Source organism: Rana temporaria, chromosome 3 (genome assembly GCF_905171775.1).
Source record: "Rana temporaria chromosome 3, aRanTem1.1, whole genome shotgun sequence".
In the NCBI taxonomy this organism is placed as follows: Eukaryota; Metazoa; Chordata; class Amphibia; order Anura; family Ranidae; genus Rana; species Rana temporaria.
In genome coordinates, this window is record NC_053491.1 from 381,809,198 (window position 1) to 381,827,055 (window position 17,858).

At 46.4% G+C, this 17,858-nt stretch overlaps 1 protein-coding gene across 2 annotated transcripts in view; it reads left to right on the forward strand.

The window, feature by feature from the left end:
• AGBL3 (AGBL carboxypeptidase 3) overlaps positions 1 to 17,291 on the forward strand; it is a 229,155-nt gene extending 211,864 nt beyond the window's left edge. For both annotated transcript variants that reach the window (XM_040345660.1, XM_040345661.1), the window contains exons 16-22: positions 1,494 to 1,547; positions 4,672 to 4,726; positions 4,934 to 5,104; positions 9,631 to 9,676; positions 9,785 to 9,957; positions 14,340 to 14,556; positions 16,284 to 17,291. In XM_040345660.1, the coding sequence (XP_040201594.1) occupies positions 1,494 to 1,547; positions 4,672 to 4,726; positions 4,934 to 5,104; positions 9,631 to 9,676; positions 9,785 to 9,957; positions 14,340 to 14,556; positions 16,284 to 16,719 (1,152 nt within the window). In that variant the 3' untranslated portion in view covers positions 16,720 to 17,291. The remainder of the gene's footprint in view (positions 1 to 1,493; positions 1,548 to 4,671; positions 4,727 to 4,933; positions 5,105 to 9,630; positions 9,677 to 9,784; positions 9,958 to 14,339; positions 14,557 to 16,283) is intronic.
• The last annotated feature ends 567 nt before the right edge of the window (positions 17,292 to 17,858 follow it).

Consider the following 17,858-nt stretch of genomic DNA (forward strand, 5'->3'; position numbering starts at 1 on the left):
GTCCCTTTATGTCAAAAGTGGTTTTAGATCAGCTAGAAAACAGCGATAATAAATTATAATCACTTGCAGAATTGTGCGATAGCGATTTGTGGGGAAATTCGTCATAAAAAAAAAATAATAATAATGACAGCAACAATTCTGCAACTGAGCAAATTTCAGTGATTTTGAGTTGATTACATTATTGAATAATTTGTATTATAATTATATTATTATTTTTTATAATTATTTCTAATTATTTATTATATTATAATTTTGTTTTTTAAAAAAAAATCATACCAGGGATGCCTACTAGACTCTTGTTTGGTCAGATTTAAGTGAGTTATTCCTAAAAATTACAGGCCTACAATATAAAACGCCAAATTTCCTTGCAAATAATGGTACCGCTTTCAGCATGTTTTTTCTGAAATAATCATACCGCCAGGGAGGTTAAAGCTCTAATGCGCACGGACACATAGGGAGTTATTTACGAAAAGGCAAATCCACTTTGAACTACAAGTGTATTATTAAAGGAGTTCTCTAAGCTAAAACTTTTAACCCCCGCTGTGCCCGGGCTGTAAAACTATACAAAATAAACTTTCACTTACCTGCCTACGATCACCCGTTGTTCCGATATCACCGTCCCGTTCTCCGGTCCCGGTCTCTTCTGCTTCCTGCGTGTCGGTGACTCATAGTGCGCTCAGCCTATCAGCGGCCGCGACGGGACATTGCTGCGGCCGCTGATAGGCTGAGCGCACTATGAGTCACCGACACGCAGGAAGCGGAAGAGACCGGGACCGGAGAACGGGACGGCGATATCGGAACAACGGGGGATCGTAGGCAGGTAAGTGAAAGTTTATTTTGTATAGTTTTACAGCCCGGGCACAGCGGGGGTTAAAAGTTTTAGCTTGGAGAACTCCTTTAAGTGCAGTCGCTGTAGATCTGAGGGGGACCTGCAAGGAAAATAAAAAACAGCATTTTAGCTTGCACATGATTGGATGATAGAATCAGCAGAGCTTCCCCTCATTTTAGAACTACCCCTCAGATCTACAGCGACTGCACTTCCACTTGTAGTGCAAAGTGGATTTGCCTTTCATAAATAACCCCCTATGAATAACATTGAGCTGCTTCTACAGGCAGGAGAAAAAAATGCAAAACTCTTGTAGAAGCAGCAATTATTTATGCCCAGTGTGCATGGACCTAAGGGGTTGATTTACTAAGGACAACTAGAATGTGCACTTTGCAAAATGCAGTTGGTCCAGAGCTTGGTAAACGAAGTAAAGATTCCCTTTGCAAACAATACCCAATCACATGCAAGGAAACAAAAATCAGCATTTTTGCTTGCACATGATGATTGGATGATGGAAGTCAGCAGAGCTTTTGCTTATTTACTAAGCTCTGAAGCAACTGCACTTTCCAAAGCGCACAGTCTATTTGCCTTTAGTAAATCAACCCCTAAATGTGTGCATATAAATGGCTCATCAGAATGTTTTTTTTTTTTTTGTGTCTCTACAAAGGTGTCTGTTATCTACCTGGTGTTCGATTCCAATGGAGAAGTCATCAGCACCAAGGTAAGTTATTCAGAGAGTGGTAAGTCCTAAAATGTACTTTAACAGATTAGCCTGCATTAGGCCGCCTTTCACACAGGGCAGTGGAGGTGCGGTGACGGTATAGTGGTGCGATTTTTAGCGCCGCTATATCGTCGTATTTACCGCGATATTCGGTGACTAGCGGTGTGGTTTTAACCCCTGCTAGCGGCCGAAAAGGGTTAATACCACCGGCAATGTGCCTCTGTAGAGGCGCATTGCCGACGGTATTACCGCGGTTTCCCATTGATTTCAATGGGAAGGAGCGGTAAACACCCCGCTCCTATACCACTCCAAAGATGCGGCTAGCAGGACTTTTGGAGCGGTCCTGCTAGCGCACCGCTTCAGTGTAAAAGCCTTTAGGCTTTCACATTGAAGCCTGCAGGGCATGATTTTTTCAGGCGGTATAGCAGCGCTATTTTTAGCACTGAACCGCCTGAAAAACGCGTCAGTGTGAAAGGGGCCTTAAAGCAGAGGTTCACCCTCAAAATTAACCTTCTATCTATGCTATCTGCAGCCTTAATAAAGGCTTGTAGCGTTGTAATTTTTTTTTAAATCTGCACACTTACCTGTCTTCAGCCTTCCGGGTCTTCTTCCTTGCGGGGAGTGGGCGTGTCGCTCCTTTTCCCCAACGGGGAGCTCTGCGCAATGTCTCCTGGGAGTGAGTGTTGATCCTCCCAGGAGACGCGCTGTGCTCGAGGCATAGATGTTTGACGTGTCACGCCTTCCCGAAAATATCCGAGGGGGACTCGGCGCTATACGGCGCTGGGCGTGTCGCTCCTTTTCCCCAACGGGGAGCTCTGCGCAATGTCTCCTGGGAGTGAGTGTTGATCCTCCCAGGAGACGCGCTGTGCTCGAGGCATAGATGATTGACGTGTCACGCCTTCCGAAAATATCCGAGGGGGACTCGGCTCTTTACGGCGCTATACGGCGCCTGCGCCTGCCGTGTAGAGCTGACTGCGCAGGCGCCGTATAGTGCAGAGACCCAGCTCGGATATTTTCGGAAGGCGTCATGCGCTTTACCCGCACGTCGATCATCTATGCCTCGTCTTAGGAACGCCTACTCCCCGGGGGAGCGAGAACCCGGAAGCCGAGTGAAAACAACGATTAGATGGCAAGTACAGCGGAGAAAATGTCGATGTCAGCAGTATGCTGGATATAACGGCATATAGATGTTTTAGGGTGAACCCCCGCTTTAACGTATCTGAATTTTACAGTATCGGGATGTGCAGAACGTCTTTCTGGATAGGCAGACTCTCGCTACTAAAAAGATTTTACATTTACTACAGGTTAAACTTGTTCTTCTTACCTTGTCAAAATTTGTTGAAAAGGAACAGAGAAATCGGGCAAAGGAGTTTTATAATTGGGTGGAACTGCCAAAACTGACACTTCCAATAAAATCGTAAAAATATCAAATATGACCTTATAGCTCAGAAGAGCCTTCATACAAGGAAAGAGACAAGTGAGTGGAGCAGAAAGTTTGCTCCCCATTAGATAGGGCAGAGTGCTGGAGGTATGCCCCCTGGTGAAAAATGGAAGTCCAAACTACACCAAGTGACCTAGGCTCAGAAATGATGACAGATGGCACTGTGAACTTTTTTTGATGTCACAATGTAGAGAATAAGATTTCCTATCATCTGTGCCCAGTCTTGCCACACAGAGTTAATCCAGCTCTGAGCAATCCTCTTGTTATTGTTCAGTGAACATAAAAAGACTTGCAGAGAAAAACCAAAGTCCTTTCCGCCCCCTTGCTTCATCACACTGAACTGCGTAGGTGCAGCGCTTGCACAGTACAGAGCATAACGGAGTCGCTGAAAATCTCCAAACATGAACAGCTGTTCATCAGCTGTACAGGGCGCCTGCGCAATCAACACTACACTGTGCCGCACGCTCCCACCGATCGTGCAACTCTGCAAGGGGCGTGTGTAATATTCATTGAACTGTGCAAGGGGCGGGGGTAAATACAGAAGAGGCCGCATGATACTCATACGATGGGGGTAGATTTCTCAAAGGGGCGGATGTATTATTGAGAAGCGAGTAAGGGGCGGATGCCTACAAAAGGCGCCGTATTTTACAATGTCAGGAGCAAGGAGAGTACAGAAAGCCCATACCTTCTCCCAGCTCTCTTCTTGCTGTCCAATTCTCCTGTCCAATAGGGGGGCTGGACGGGGGGGGGGGGGGGCACAACTGAAATCTGTGGAAACTAGCTCCCCTCTAGATCAAGCTATGTACATACGGAAGCCCCTCTAGGAACGGCGCCTGTAGGCACGTGCCTATTGGGCAATCCGGCTCTGGGTCTAACCCTTCCTCACACTATCCAAGACTTAAAAACAAGGGCCCGGATTCAGAAAGCCTGGCGTTACTTTGTGCAGGCGTAGCGTATCTCAGATACGCTACGCCGCCGCAACCTAGTGAGGCAGGTTCTGTATTCAGAAAGAACCTGCGCCCTAAGTTACGGCGGCGTAGCGTATGAGGGCCGCCTAATTCAAAATAGGAAGATGTGGGCGTGTTTTATGATAATTCAGTGTGACCCCACGTAAATTACGTTTTTAATGAATGGCGCATGCGCCGTCCGTGGACGTATCCCAGTGCGCATGCTCCAAATTACGCCGCAAAGCCTCATTGGTTTCGACGTGAACGTAACTTACGCAAAGCCCTATTCGCGAACGACTTACGTAAACGACAAAAAATTTGACGCTGGCCCGACGTCCATACTTAACATTGGCTACGCCTCATATAGCAGGGGTAACTTTACGCTGGAAAAAGCCTTACGTAAACGACGTAAAAAAATGCGCCGGGCGGACGTACGTTTCTGAATTGGCGTATCTACCTAATTTGCATATTCAATGCGTAAATCTCCGGAAGCACCACCTAGCTAAGATACGTCAGTCGTATCTTAGCCAAATTTCGGCGTATTTTGCTTTCTGAATACAGAAAGAAGATACGCCGGCGCATGCTATCAATAGATACGCCGACGTAAATTCTTTCTGAATCCGGGCCAAGGTTTTACTTCGAGATACACTTTACGCTTGTATCAATTTACATTATTTGTGCTCTCCTATGTATAGCCTTGTAGTATATAATCCTATTTATTCTTAAATGCATCCAGTCTCATTCTTATGCCAGTGACCAGAATGCAATCAAGTTAACAAGCCGTTTAAAAGGTGAGTAGCGATATAAAAAAATAACTGGGAAATAAGGGGATTGACAATGCCAAGATCTTTTTTTTTAATGCTGGTTTCCTGTTTTTTATGCTGTCCTTTCATTTCAATGCCTTCTGTGTCACTGATGCCCTGTGCAGAGGGAACACATTGCGCTAATTCTGATGTTTTTGGCTTATTGTCTCCTAAATATTAATTTTGTGTTGTCAGGATTCCACTGGAATAGACCTCTTCCGTTATTTAAAAGCCTTCTGCCCCAAAGATTTCCTTTAAATTGCGCCCCGGAGCCAAGCTGTTATTACATCATCCCGCAAGATGTCAGTGACACCCACGTATCTAATATTTCATTGCATGGGTCTGGAGACGGAGTGCACAAGTCAGGTGAGTCTGACAGTCTGTGGTATGGAAAGAAGAATCCTGTAGCACCAGGCAAATTCAGTTTTTGGTTGGTGCTACAAATTTAGTGTTTCTTTAGCCATTTTTTTTTTCTTTAGGTTTGAATGAAGTAGGGAACGTTTAGAACCTCTGTTGCAGATTTTCACATCCTGTCTGTTGAAACCGTTACCAGCAGGGACAGGAATTAAAGTGAAATCTCTCTGTTGAAGACACTGGGCCATATTCTGAGTAAAGTTACGACGGAGTATCTCAGCAAACTCTGTCGTATCTTTCTTTTTTGACCCGCGTATCTATGCGAGTGATTCCTAGAATCATTTTCGCATAGATACGCTGAAGATCCGACATGTGTAAGTCACTTACACTGTCGGATCTTAAATGTAATTCGCCGCCGGCCGCTAGGTGGCGTTTACGTTCAGGTCTCATTTGTTTATGCAAATGAGCCTGATACGCCGATTCACGAACGAAATCGCGTCGCGTAACCGTCGCTTGCGTTGTTTGCGTACGCGTAAGGTTACCCCTGCTATATGAGGGGTAACCTTACGCCAGTCCCACGTATGCCATGTATGGCGTTGGGTCCGCATCGTCTTTTCCCGTCAGGGGTACGTCGTTTTCCTAAGTCGTTCTTGAATACGACTTTACGTCAATGACGCACACGTCGGCGTCATTGACGTTTTCCGCCGAGAACTGGAGCATGCGCACTGGGCTATTTTTAGCCCGGCGCATGCGCAGTTCGTTCGAAACGGGGGCGCGCTTAATTTAAATATAAGCCGCCCCCTTTGAAATACGCGGGGATACGCCGGGCCTTTTACACTACGCCTCCGCAAACTACAGAGCAAGTGCTTGAGGAATACGGCACTTGCTCCAGTAAGTTGCGGCGGCGTAGTGTAAATAGCTTACGCGATGCCGCCGCAGAAAGTACGAGAATATGGCCCCCAGACAGCAGTAAAACCTGACTGTGACGGTATCGGTATGATATCCCCGTCAACGTTCCCTTCTTCCCATAACGAAAATCACCCCAATATTCCACGAGGAGGGATATCCCTGGAATCGCCCAGAAAGCCACACATGAGACCAGCTTACTGCTTGAACAACACAGACTTTAATGTTATAACACACAGCTTATATGTCATTTCCAAAACTGTTACAATGACAAATCTCCGCCCCCCTCACACTGGGGCTTCCATACAGATGACTAGGTAGACACGACGGGGCCGATGCTGAAACACATTTTCTTTAGACAATGACATCAATGACGCTGAGCACTAGCTGTACTGAATACATCAACCAGACCGCTCGACCCCGCATATAGAGAGATAATTACCACAATGAAGCAATCAGAATAATTAACACAAGCCACTTAAACCCAGCTCTCCTTCACACAACACAATAGATCAATTAACCTTTAGAAATAGTGAGGGGACATTAGCACATCAATAACCTGGCTAGCAGGGAGCAGTAAACTGAGACATATAGGCAAATGTATCACAATGGCCCCCCTTTTGCTCCCTGCTCCGGCAAACCCGGTTGGACCTTCCCTGGTCCAGTAGGGTTGACGGGTTCAGAGCTATTAGTCAGAGGTTAACTCCGTTTGGCATGACTGACCTCCCTTGGCAACTGCTTCAGACTCAGGTATGTCACCGGGTCGTCAGATCACACGCCGGTCAGTCCCCAAGTCTTTGTGCGATCTGCAAAGTCACCAGAAGTCAGTGTGAAGACAGCGAATGGGTCTGTGCGCCGCCGTCTAGGTGTCCCGCTATGGGAGGGGGCAGGTTATGGCTCTGAAGTGACAATCCCAGGAGATTCATAAAAAGAAAAAGTTATATTTGTTGAAATGCTGTAGCACTGGTGCTCAGAGTCCGGGGGGGGGGGGGGAGGGGAATCAGAGCCCCATAAGGTCAGCCACCCCCTGCTCCCTCCGCAGCCGCCGGTTCTCCTCTTGGAGCTTCTCCAGCTCCATCTCCAGTTCATGGAGCCTGGGGGGGTCGGCCTGCTGTGACCTCAGGTGGTTGTTCTCCTCCTCCATGCGGCTTATGCACTCCTCCAGCTCTATGTACTCACGGATCAGCTCCTGCTTGCTCATGTCCTGCAGGCTCTCCACGTGGTCCTTCATCATCAGGAACTGGGTGGTGGTGTAAGGGGCCACCGGTGGGCCCTTGGCGAACATCTCGGCACGCATCTGGGACGCCCGCTGCGACTCCCTCTCCTCCAGTCGCTTCTTCTCCTCCCAGGTCAGCTTGTTATACGGCTTCCAGGACCTCTTCTTCTTGAAGGGTGGCCGGCGGTGCCTCTTTCTGCCCAGCTCCCTCCAGGGCCCCTCTGGCTCAGGGCTGTCGCCCATGACCAGCTGACAATGGTGTTCCCTGTTGTCCGTAATAACAGATTGTACCATGAGGGCTTCGTAAGGGGTGCCCAATGGTTCTTCCTGACCCAGCTCCTTTGGATCCCAAGCCGAGTCTACACAATGGGCTGCTGCTGGTGGGCGGTACCCAGGTTGAGACCAATTTGACCTGGTGTTGTCATTCATGGGGCAATTCTGCTTGAAGTGACCCAGCTGTTTGCACCGGAAGCAGCGTTGTTCGTTGCCCTCCTGGCGATGATAGCGAGGGCTAGATGTCACTGGTCTGTTAGGAGGTTGGTATCTAGCGGTTGGTGGGTGTGAGGGCACCGTTTGTGGTGGAGGTTGTTCCTGTGGTGTGACCTGGTTCGTCTTGCGAGTATCTGCATATTCATCCGCCAACTTTGCGGCCTCTGGTAGAGTCATGGGCCTGCGATCTCTCACCCAATCTTTGACGTCCGTCTGGATGTGATTGTAAAATTGCTCCAGGAGCATTAGTTGCAAAATGTCCTCTGCGGTGGTGGCCTGGCTGCTGTTAGCCCAGTTAGAGGCCGACCGGGACAATTGGCATGCCCATTCCGCATAAGAGTCTTTCGTGGTTTTGCGTGAGTCCCTGAACTTCTGTCGGTGGGACTCTGGGGTTACTGCATAACGAGCCAGGAGCACTTCTTTAACCCTGGCGTAGCTATGAATATCCTGATCTGGCACGGTCCGGAAAGCATCAGAAGCTTTGCCTGACAGTTTGCCTGACAATATTGCAACCCACTCTCTTCTAGCTATTCGGTGCAGGTTACATTGTCGCTCAAAATCCGCCAGGAAGTTATCAATCTCACAGTCCTTTTCATCAAAAGCTTTAAAAGCGCTAAACGGAATCTTCCTTGCGTCTGCTGTGCTGTACTCACTGTTTGGAGAATGTGCGGCTGCTTGTTGGACTGCTGCCAGTTTTAACTGTAGTTCTGCGTCCCTTATTTGTTTATCCTTCTGTAGTTCTGCGTCCCTTATTTGTTTAGCCTTCTGTAGCTCCGCGTCTCTTATTTCTTTAGCCTCCTTCGCTAACAGGTCCATCACTTTCAGTACCACATCTGGCGTTGGGTTCGGGCCGAACCACGCTAGCTTCTCTCTCATTAGCTTGTTGGCTGGCGATTCCTCCTCCTGAATCACTGGTGTATCCATCTCTTGTACTGCTGGCGTTGCTGCAATCCCGTCCTCCTGGTCTAGCTCCATTGATTCTGCTATGATGACCCGCTTGGTTTTGTTGCTAGCAATCCTTCCACGAACTTCCAGTAGTTCTTCCAGTGTCTGCTTGGAATCCGGGTGTGAAGGGGAATAGAAGGGAAAAATCCCACTGCTACCAACCAATTGTGACGGTATCGGTATGATATCCCCGTCAACGTTCCCTTCTTCCCATAACGAAAATCACCCCAATATTCCACGAGGAGGGATATCCCTGGAATCGCCCAGAAAGCCACACATGAGACCAGCTTACTGCTTGAACAACACAGACTTTAATGTTATAACACACAGCTTATATGTCATTTCCAAAACTGTTACAATGACAAATCTCCGCCCCCCTCACACTGGGGCTTCCATACAGATGACTAGGTAGACACGACGGGGCCGATGCTGAAACACATTTTCTTTAGACAATGACATCAATGACGCTGAGCACTAGCTGTACTGAATACATCAACCAGACCGCTCGACCCCGCATATAGAGAGATAATTACCACAATGAAGCAATCAGAATAATTAACACAAGCCACTTAAACCCAGCTCTCCTTCACACAACACAATAGATCAATTAACCTTTAGAAATAGTGAGGGGACATTAGCACATCAATAACCTGGCTAGCAGGGAGCAGTAAACTGAGACATATAGGCAAATGTATCACACTGACATCCTTCCACAATTCATCCAAAACTAGAAAACGTTTTCAACTCGTACATACACTTTATCCTTCTAAGTTCCACTCAAAATCTGGAGCAGGAAAGACATTGGTTGCTCAAAACAACCAGTCAGATGCGTGAATCCATTCTTAAACTTGCATTTAAAAGTTGATAAAGATAATCTGGTTGGCTACTTTGAACAAGCTGTACCCTTTCGTTTCCACTGGTCTTTTTTCTGTGAAATGGATTTAGCTATTTTGATAACATTGTACCTTTATTGTATTTATAGTGAAAGGCCCTTTTGCAGCTTTGTACAGCGATGGAAAGCTTTCCAGGTAAGAGATACATTCAATACATTTCTTTCTTGGTGGATTTCTAAGAACATGGAACAAATTCACTTGTTCTCTTGACAAAAATATATCTTTTTACATTTTCTTGTTTAGTTCTGGAAGCCTGTGGGCCGGAGACTCACCCCTGGAAAGGGATACTGCAAGCTCTGTGCTGGCAGGGGAAGTTGTAAGGAATGATCTATCTCCCCTATCTGTGGGAATAAGCGGATCTGCTTCACCTCTAGCACCCAATGATATGGAAGTTCTGAGCAATCTGTATGGATCTGGTAAGAAAACTATCATTACTACAAGTCAAAACACAATAGAGCCATCCTAAAGTTGAACTCCAGGAAGATTTAAAAGACACAAATTAATGAAGATCTGCGTTTATTAATACAACTTTACCAATTGAGTCCCAAGCCCTATTGTAATAAGCAAAGGGACAGTGCCTAATTGTCCCCAGTGCCACTTTAAAATGGCACTGGGGACACCCCACTTCCTGTCAGTACAGGGGCTCCAGGGGGGACCTCGTTCTGGTCAATGTGGACATGAAAATGTGTAAGAATGTATCTATATCTGCGCAATGTGCGGCCAGGCCGCGGGAACGTTTTATCACTTACTTTGGAGTTGCCCCAAGATCCACGGCTTTTAGACACAGATCGTACAATTTATCTATGACACAATGGGCTCTCCCCTCTCGCTTTACCCTAATGCAGCGTACACACGACCGTTTTTCATGGCGTGAAAAATGATTTTTTTTTAAATGGTCATTAAAAACGATCGTGTGTAGGCTCCAGAGCATTTTTCACTACATGAAAATGGCCATTAAAAAATTAGAAAAAGAAAGGAGGGCGCACCGACCTTGTGCATTACCACTTAAAATGTAATATTAAAACGAATAAAAGCAATGGTCCTACTCACAAAACAATCATAAGTAAGCGCTTTTCAGACAGCTGGACTGGACCTCACGGCACCTGCCAGTAAAACTTCAGACATCTGAACGGCTGACGCGTTTCTGGGGCGTACCCCCTTCTTCAAAGCCTGGATGGTATCACAGACCATTATTTTTGACACCATAGGCAAAACCTAATTTTGCTTCCCCCATTGGCTCCACCCCAGATTTTTGGGGTGCATCTCCACCTATATCTTCAGCTGTGGTCCACAGGCCCAAACCTGTGCCTCTGGACCCGGCCTAAAGACAAATATTGGCGGCACCAGCTCACTTCCTCAAGCTAGCCATGGTCCACAGGTATATGGACAGGCTAGGGTGGTATATGGACAGGCTAGGGTAGTATATGGACAGGCTAGGGTAGTATATAGACAGGCTAGGGTAGTATATAGACAGGCTAGGGTAGTATATAGACAGGCTAGGGTGGTATAAAGACAGGCTGGTGTTAAAGGGAACTCTGATGTAAGGTGGTTTCTAATCACAAGAGCCCCCTTACATCAGAGTCTGCAGCCTCCCCCCTTACATTACGATCTGCAGAGTTCCCCTTTACACCAGTCTGCAGCATCAGAGTTCACAGTGTAAGGGCAGGGCAAGGGGGGAGTGCTGCAGACTCTAATTTAAAGGGGAACTCTGTGGACTGTGGTGTAAAGGGAAACTCTGATGTGGGGGGGGGGTCTCTGCTCACCGCCCTCCTTAAATCAGCATACACAGCACACACTATGGTAAGGCGGAACCTTTATATCAGTGTTCCCCTTATCTTAGTGTCCCTACTCACCCCTTTCATTAGTGACCCCCTGATGATTCTTTCCAGCAGATGGCAGGGCAGTCTGTAGCATGGAGCTGTCATGCACTGACCTAAAGTTTCCGGTGCAGTCCAGGGCAATGAAGGCAGAAATGGATCCTCTTCTCCTCTCGCTTCTCCCTCTTGCAGATTGTTTTAAATTTGTGGAAAAGGTGCCTTTACGTGCACCCGGTCGGCAGACCACCCCGCCCCCAAGCCGAGCTGAGCCAATCTCTTTAGTGGACTGCCCCGCCCCCCAAGCCAAGCCAAGCTGAGTCTTTAAGCGGACCGCCCCTGCCCCCCCAAAGCCAAGCCAAGCTGAGCCAAGCCCTTCAGCAGACCGCCCCCACCCCTTAGCTGAGCCCTTCGGAAGACTGCCTCGCCCTGCCACCCAAGCTGAGCCAAGCTCAGCTAAGCCATGCCCTTCAGTGGACTCCCTCACCCACTGAGACGAGCTGAGATCTGGAAAGAACCAATCGGCCTGAGGAGAGGAGGTAGAGCAGGTGTATCGACACAGGATGTGCGCTCTAGGCTGGCGTAGCGCTGGCCTTGGCTCTGTGTGCAGGAGGAGGGGCCTTTTTTTCCGTGCGGAGGGGGGGGGCTTTTTTTGCTGCCTCCCCCCTGCAAAGTGCCGCTCTAGGCCTGGGCCTTATCGGCCTAGGCCAAGACACAGCATTGCATACCATCATGTTCCCACCTCCAAACTTCACTGTTGTTATGGGGTGTTTTTGGGGTGATGTGCAGTGCCATTTGACCTCCAGACTTGGTGTGTATAATGGCATCCAAAGAGTTCAATTTTGGTCTCATCTGACCAGACTATGGGCCAGATTCTGAAAGAATTACGTTGCTCCACGGCAGCGTAACGTATCTGATTTACGTTACACCGCCGCAGGTTTACAGCGTAAGTGCCTGATTCACAAAGCTCTTACCTGTAAACTTGCGGCGGTGTAACGTAAATCCACTCGGCGCAAGCCCGCCTAATTCAACTAATTCAAACATACTGCGCATGCTCCGTCGGGAAAATTACCCGACGTGCATTGCGCTAAATGACGTCACACGGACGTCATTTGTTTAGACGTTAACGTAAATGGCGTCCAGCGCCATTCACGGACGACTTACGCAAACGACGTGGTTTTTTTAATTTTGACGCGGGAACGATGACCATACTTAACATGGCTTAGAACAACTAGGGCTCAGCCCTAATTTTACGCGGCATAACTCAACGGAAACGACGTAAAGTTAGATCGACGGGCAGCGCGGACGTTCGGGAATCGCCGTAACTAGTCATTTGCATATTCTACGCCGACCGCAATGGCCTCGCCACCTAGCGGCCGGCCTAGAATTGCATCCTTAAGATCCGACAGTGTAATTCAATTACACCTGTCGGATCTTAGGGCTAGCTATGCGTAACTGATTCTATGAATCACACCGCATAGTTAGGACGGGCGGATCACAGAGATACGACGGCGTATCAGGAGATACGCCGTCGTATCTCTTTTGTGAATCTGGCCCTATATTCTCCCAGTATTTCACAGGTTAGTCTAAATGTTGTGCAGCAAACTTTAAACAAGCTTCAACATGCTTTTTCTTCAGCAATGGAGTCTTGCATGGTGAGCGTGCATACATGCCATGGCGGTTGAGTGCCTTACTTATTGTTTTCTTTGAAACAATTGAACCTGCTAATTCCAGGTCTTTCTGAAGCTCCCCGCAAGTGGTCCTTGGCTTTTGGACAACTCTTCTGATTCTTTTCACTCCTCTGCCAGAAATCTTGCGAGGAGCACCTGGTTGTGGCTGGTTTATGTTGAAATGATGGTCTTTCCACTTCTGAATGTTCCAGTGAGCACTGTTGGGGCCATAATCTGGAAGTTTAGAAATCCTTCTGTAACCATTAGGTTGCAAAGGTCTTGACAGAGCTCTTTGGTTTTACCCATCATGAGATGTTTCTTGTGCGACACCTTGGTAATGAGACGCCTTTTTATATGCCAAATGTTGAGACTGAACCAGCTGATATTAATCTGCACTGACAAGGGGCATGATTGCTTTCTCATTACTGATAGCTTTAAATTGGTGTCTTGGCCTCCCATGCCCTTTTGCACCTCCCTTTCTTTATGTGCTCAATACTTTTTCCCCGTGTCATTCCCTTTTATTACACATAACCTATTTTCTGAACTTATTTGTTTTTGTTTCTTTTGTATGTATGGATTGCATGAGTTGTTACCGACATGTGGGGAAAATTTCATGGCAATAGCACCTTTAGAAATATATTTACCTAGAAAAATGGTGACGTGTTCAATACTTATTTTATCCGTTGTATAAAGCTCTCCTAAAGTAAAACACGTGCATACACTCTGCCTGAAAAAAGAAGCTTTGCTGTACAGGGCACCAAATACAGTTACCAGAATACAATGGCCCAGATTCAGGTACATCTGCGCGATATTTGCGGGGTAGCAGGGCAACGATTTTGCCCTGCGCCCCCGCAAATATTTTGCGCTGCCCTCGATTCACGGAGCAGTAGCTCCGTAAATTGCGAGGGCGCGCCGGCAAAATTGCCCGACGCAAGCGCGCGCAATGTAAATGATCCTGCATACTACACGCTGATCACAATGGGAGCGCCCCCTAGCGGCACACGCAAGAATGCAGCCTAAAATCTGCGAGGCATAAGAGCCTTATGCCGCGCAGATTTTAGGCTGCAGTCGGTGTAACGAGGTTGCTGAATCAGGAGCACTCGTTACACAGGAGCAAGTAAGCAATTGCGCCGTGTAACTTATGGTTACACGGGCGCAATTGCTTCTTGAATCTGGGCCAATATTTTTGGCTATAGCAAACCTTTAAATTGTCTTTTACTAAGAACTGTTGACAGCCATAATATGAAACGAGATTCATATATCCTATTTCTTTGCATTTTCTTTTCATAATTGGCACTAATCTGATTGTCTCAGTAACAGCTCAAGGAAATGATGTGCGCTGGAGGCAGAAGAACACATCTTCAGCACCTTTGGACAGAGAAGATTGTGCAGGGAGCCGCAGAGACAAGGATGGGACAGCGAGTATGAAAGGAGAAATCTCTCTCCCAGCTGTGACAAACTCCTCAGTAGCCAAGGCCATTGTTACAGATGAAGAAATGTTTCTCCATCCCACCACTGGCACAAGGATTTGGTAACTTTTTTTCTTTTAATCATTTAATAATAAATAATTGAGCAGAATCACATTATGGTTATACAAAGAGGATACAGTTCTAGCACCCTGACCTGAAAAAGTATGAGGCTGAACAACCTTTTAAAGATAACGTTATTTAAAGGATAAATTCACCTTAAAAAAATAATAAATTCATATTTTTTTTGTACATAAAAAAAGTGTGCATTTATAAAAAAAAATTACTAGTCTGCAGAACATTGCACCCGCCATCAGCAGAGTGCAGGTGCAGTCTCAGGCTCCTGACTAGGGATGAGCCGAACACCCCCCGGTTCTGTTTGCAGCAGAACATGCGAACAGGCAAAAAATTTGTTCGTACACGTGAACACCGTAATGCCACGTACACACGATCGGTTCATCCGATGAAAACGGACCGATGGATTTTTTCATCAGATATCCGATGAAGCTGACTTTCAGCAGTCTTGCCTGCACACCATCAGTTAAAAATCCGTTTGTGTCAGAACGCGGTGACGTAAAACACTACGACGTGCTGAGAAAAATTAAGTTCAATGCTTCCGAGCATGCGTCGACTTGATTCTGAGCATGCATGGATTTTTAACCGATGGATTTGCCCACAGACGATCGTTTTTTTTTCTATTGGTTTTTTAACCATCAGATAATTTTAAGTTTTTTCACCGATCGGAAAAAAAAAGATGGGGCCCACACACGATCGGTTCGTCCGATGAAAACGGTCCATCGGACCGTTTTCATCAGACGAACCGACCGTGTGTACATGGCATTAAAGTCTATGAGACACAAACATGAAAAATCAAAAGTGCTAATTTTAGAGGTTAATATGCAAGTTATTGTCATAAATTTTTTTGGGGGACCCGGGTCCTGCCCAATCATGTATCGATGCAAAAAAAAGTTTTAAAAACGGCCGTTTTTTTCGGCAGCAGTGATTTTAATAATGCTTAAAGTGAAACAATAAAAGTGAAATATTCCTTTAAATTTCGTACCTGGGGGGTGTCTATAGTATGCCTGTAAAGTAGTGCATGTTTCCATTGTTTATAACAGTGTCTGCACAAAATGACATTTCTAAAGGAAAACAGTCATTTAAAACTACTCGCGGCTATAATCAATTGTCGGGTCCCGGCAATACAGATAAAAGTCATTGAAAAATAAAAATAAATAAATCAAAATGTGTGGGGGTCCCCCCAAATTTCATTACCCAATGTCTGCAACTAGGTAAATAGGCTAAACGGTAGTTGCTAATCGCATGCCTTAGTCGTTCCAGCTGTGAGAATCTACTGATGTAACCTGCCAAATGAATATGATATTTTGCCTTACTACATACCTAATGTTAAACTCAGTGACATCATAACTAGGTTTCTGTGATTCTCTATGCAGTGAAATCAGACAATGGCTGGTTAGAGGGGCTAGAGGGAGGCTGTACATAGCTTCCCGAAAACATGTAATACTGAGTCTCCATTAATAAAAATCCAGGGAATGAAAGTGTTAGGTCAGGGACGGTAGGGCTGGGGAGGAAATGGTTAGATGACACTGGAAGTTCTTCAGCCACAAAATCAGATGGGCTCTGAAGCTTCTAATGCACAGTGGGAGAAGTAAAAATGAAAATAAAAAAAGCATCTAGCCACAATACTACCTCCCCTTAAGAACTGTCCCCATGCACTAATTTATTTCTGCCACTAGATTTCCACTTTTACATTGTACCTTCATGTCTCCTGCAGGCACGTTCGGAATACATTACCAAAAATGGTGACCCGCTCTCAAAAATCAAAGTCTTTTAGCAGCACCAGTGTTACACCCCCCAGAAAGGGCAACGGTCAATCTGCCAATGGGCTGCTACAAAAAAAGAAGCTGGGAAGACCGATATGCCCCTTCTCACGGGAAGACCAAGCTGACAGGCAGTATCCTATGCTTCCAATGAGCACCTGGAAAGATGTCATGATTGGACTACAGCAAAGTGAAGGCGGGGCACCTTTAGGGGGCACTCCCCTGCAGTTCAAGAGCCAGCTTGTTGCTACTGCACCAAAGGAGGACATCTCAAAACACAGGACTTATAATTCTGGGAACACATCCAAGAAACCAGGACAGCGGGTCAGCCTGGCGCCACTTCCAAAACAAATTTCCCCCGACTCCAAATTGTGCTTGAATTATAGTTAGCTCTGTTTTGCCTCCTGAGGTAGATAATGGGGTAACATTGTCATTGTTTTTCCAGAAGAACCCCCCCCCCCCATTTACAGCTAATGAGCATTTACACATTTCCTACAGTGTGTATAACTTTATACAAGCCCACCCTTAGAAAATAATAATTTGCAATTTAGTACATAGACATGTCATTTGTCCCCACTGATTTTACCTACTGCTAAAAACACACAGGCATTATTTAGTCTCAGCTTGTCAATGTTAGTTGGCATCCGTTTCCCAAGGCGGTAAGGAAGCTTCAGTGGGCATGTAGCAGGCACTAAGACCAGTTTGACACCTGTACATTTTGGTAACACATAATAAACCACATGCATATGTGCCATAATGCACATCCCCGATGCACCACAATGGACCTTTGTGTTAGCCCACCACAATACCTTCTGTACATTGTAGTGTGCTTAGAAAAAAGGTTCAAGTTTGTTAAAAGGTCATTGTGGTGCTTTACCGAAACACATGACATAACACAACAGAAGTCTAGTTCTTGCCTTAGGACCAGTTCACGCCAGACGCAGTTCCATTCAGTTTCGTGTGCTTTTTTTTGTGCACTAAAAATGCATGCACAGTGTTTTCCATGTATTCCAATGGCTCTAGTTGGCTCTAGTTCACGCCATGCAGTCAGTTTCCAGTCAGTTTCTGCACCGGAAACGGACTGCATGGTGTGAACTATAGCCAACTAGAGCCATTGGAATACATGGAAAACACTGTGCATGCATTTTTAGTGCACAAAAAAATCCACATGAAACTGTACGGAACTGCGTCTGGTGTGAACTTGCTCTTAAAGGAAAACTGTACCTTTGGAACAAATTGACCTTGTAGGCATGCGCCTTCATTGCTTTTCTAACACTGAATCGCCTCTCCGCCAATCAGGAAGCCCGGGTCTGTTACCTGTTTCCTGATTGGCTGAAAGGTTAGACGATCCTATTGGATGCCTAGGAGGAGGGGAGGAGATACATGGTGGAAGCAGCCATGATCTCAGAAGGGAAGAGGACATGGAAGATGCTGCAATATGCCTGTCGCAGCTTGTTTGCCGTCTCCCCCCCCTCCCCCAAACAAAAATACACCAGCCACCACTGATGGTGAGCTAAATTTATGGCAGC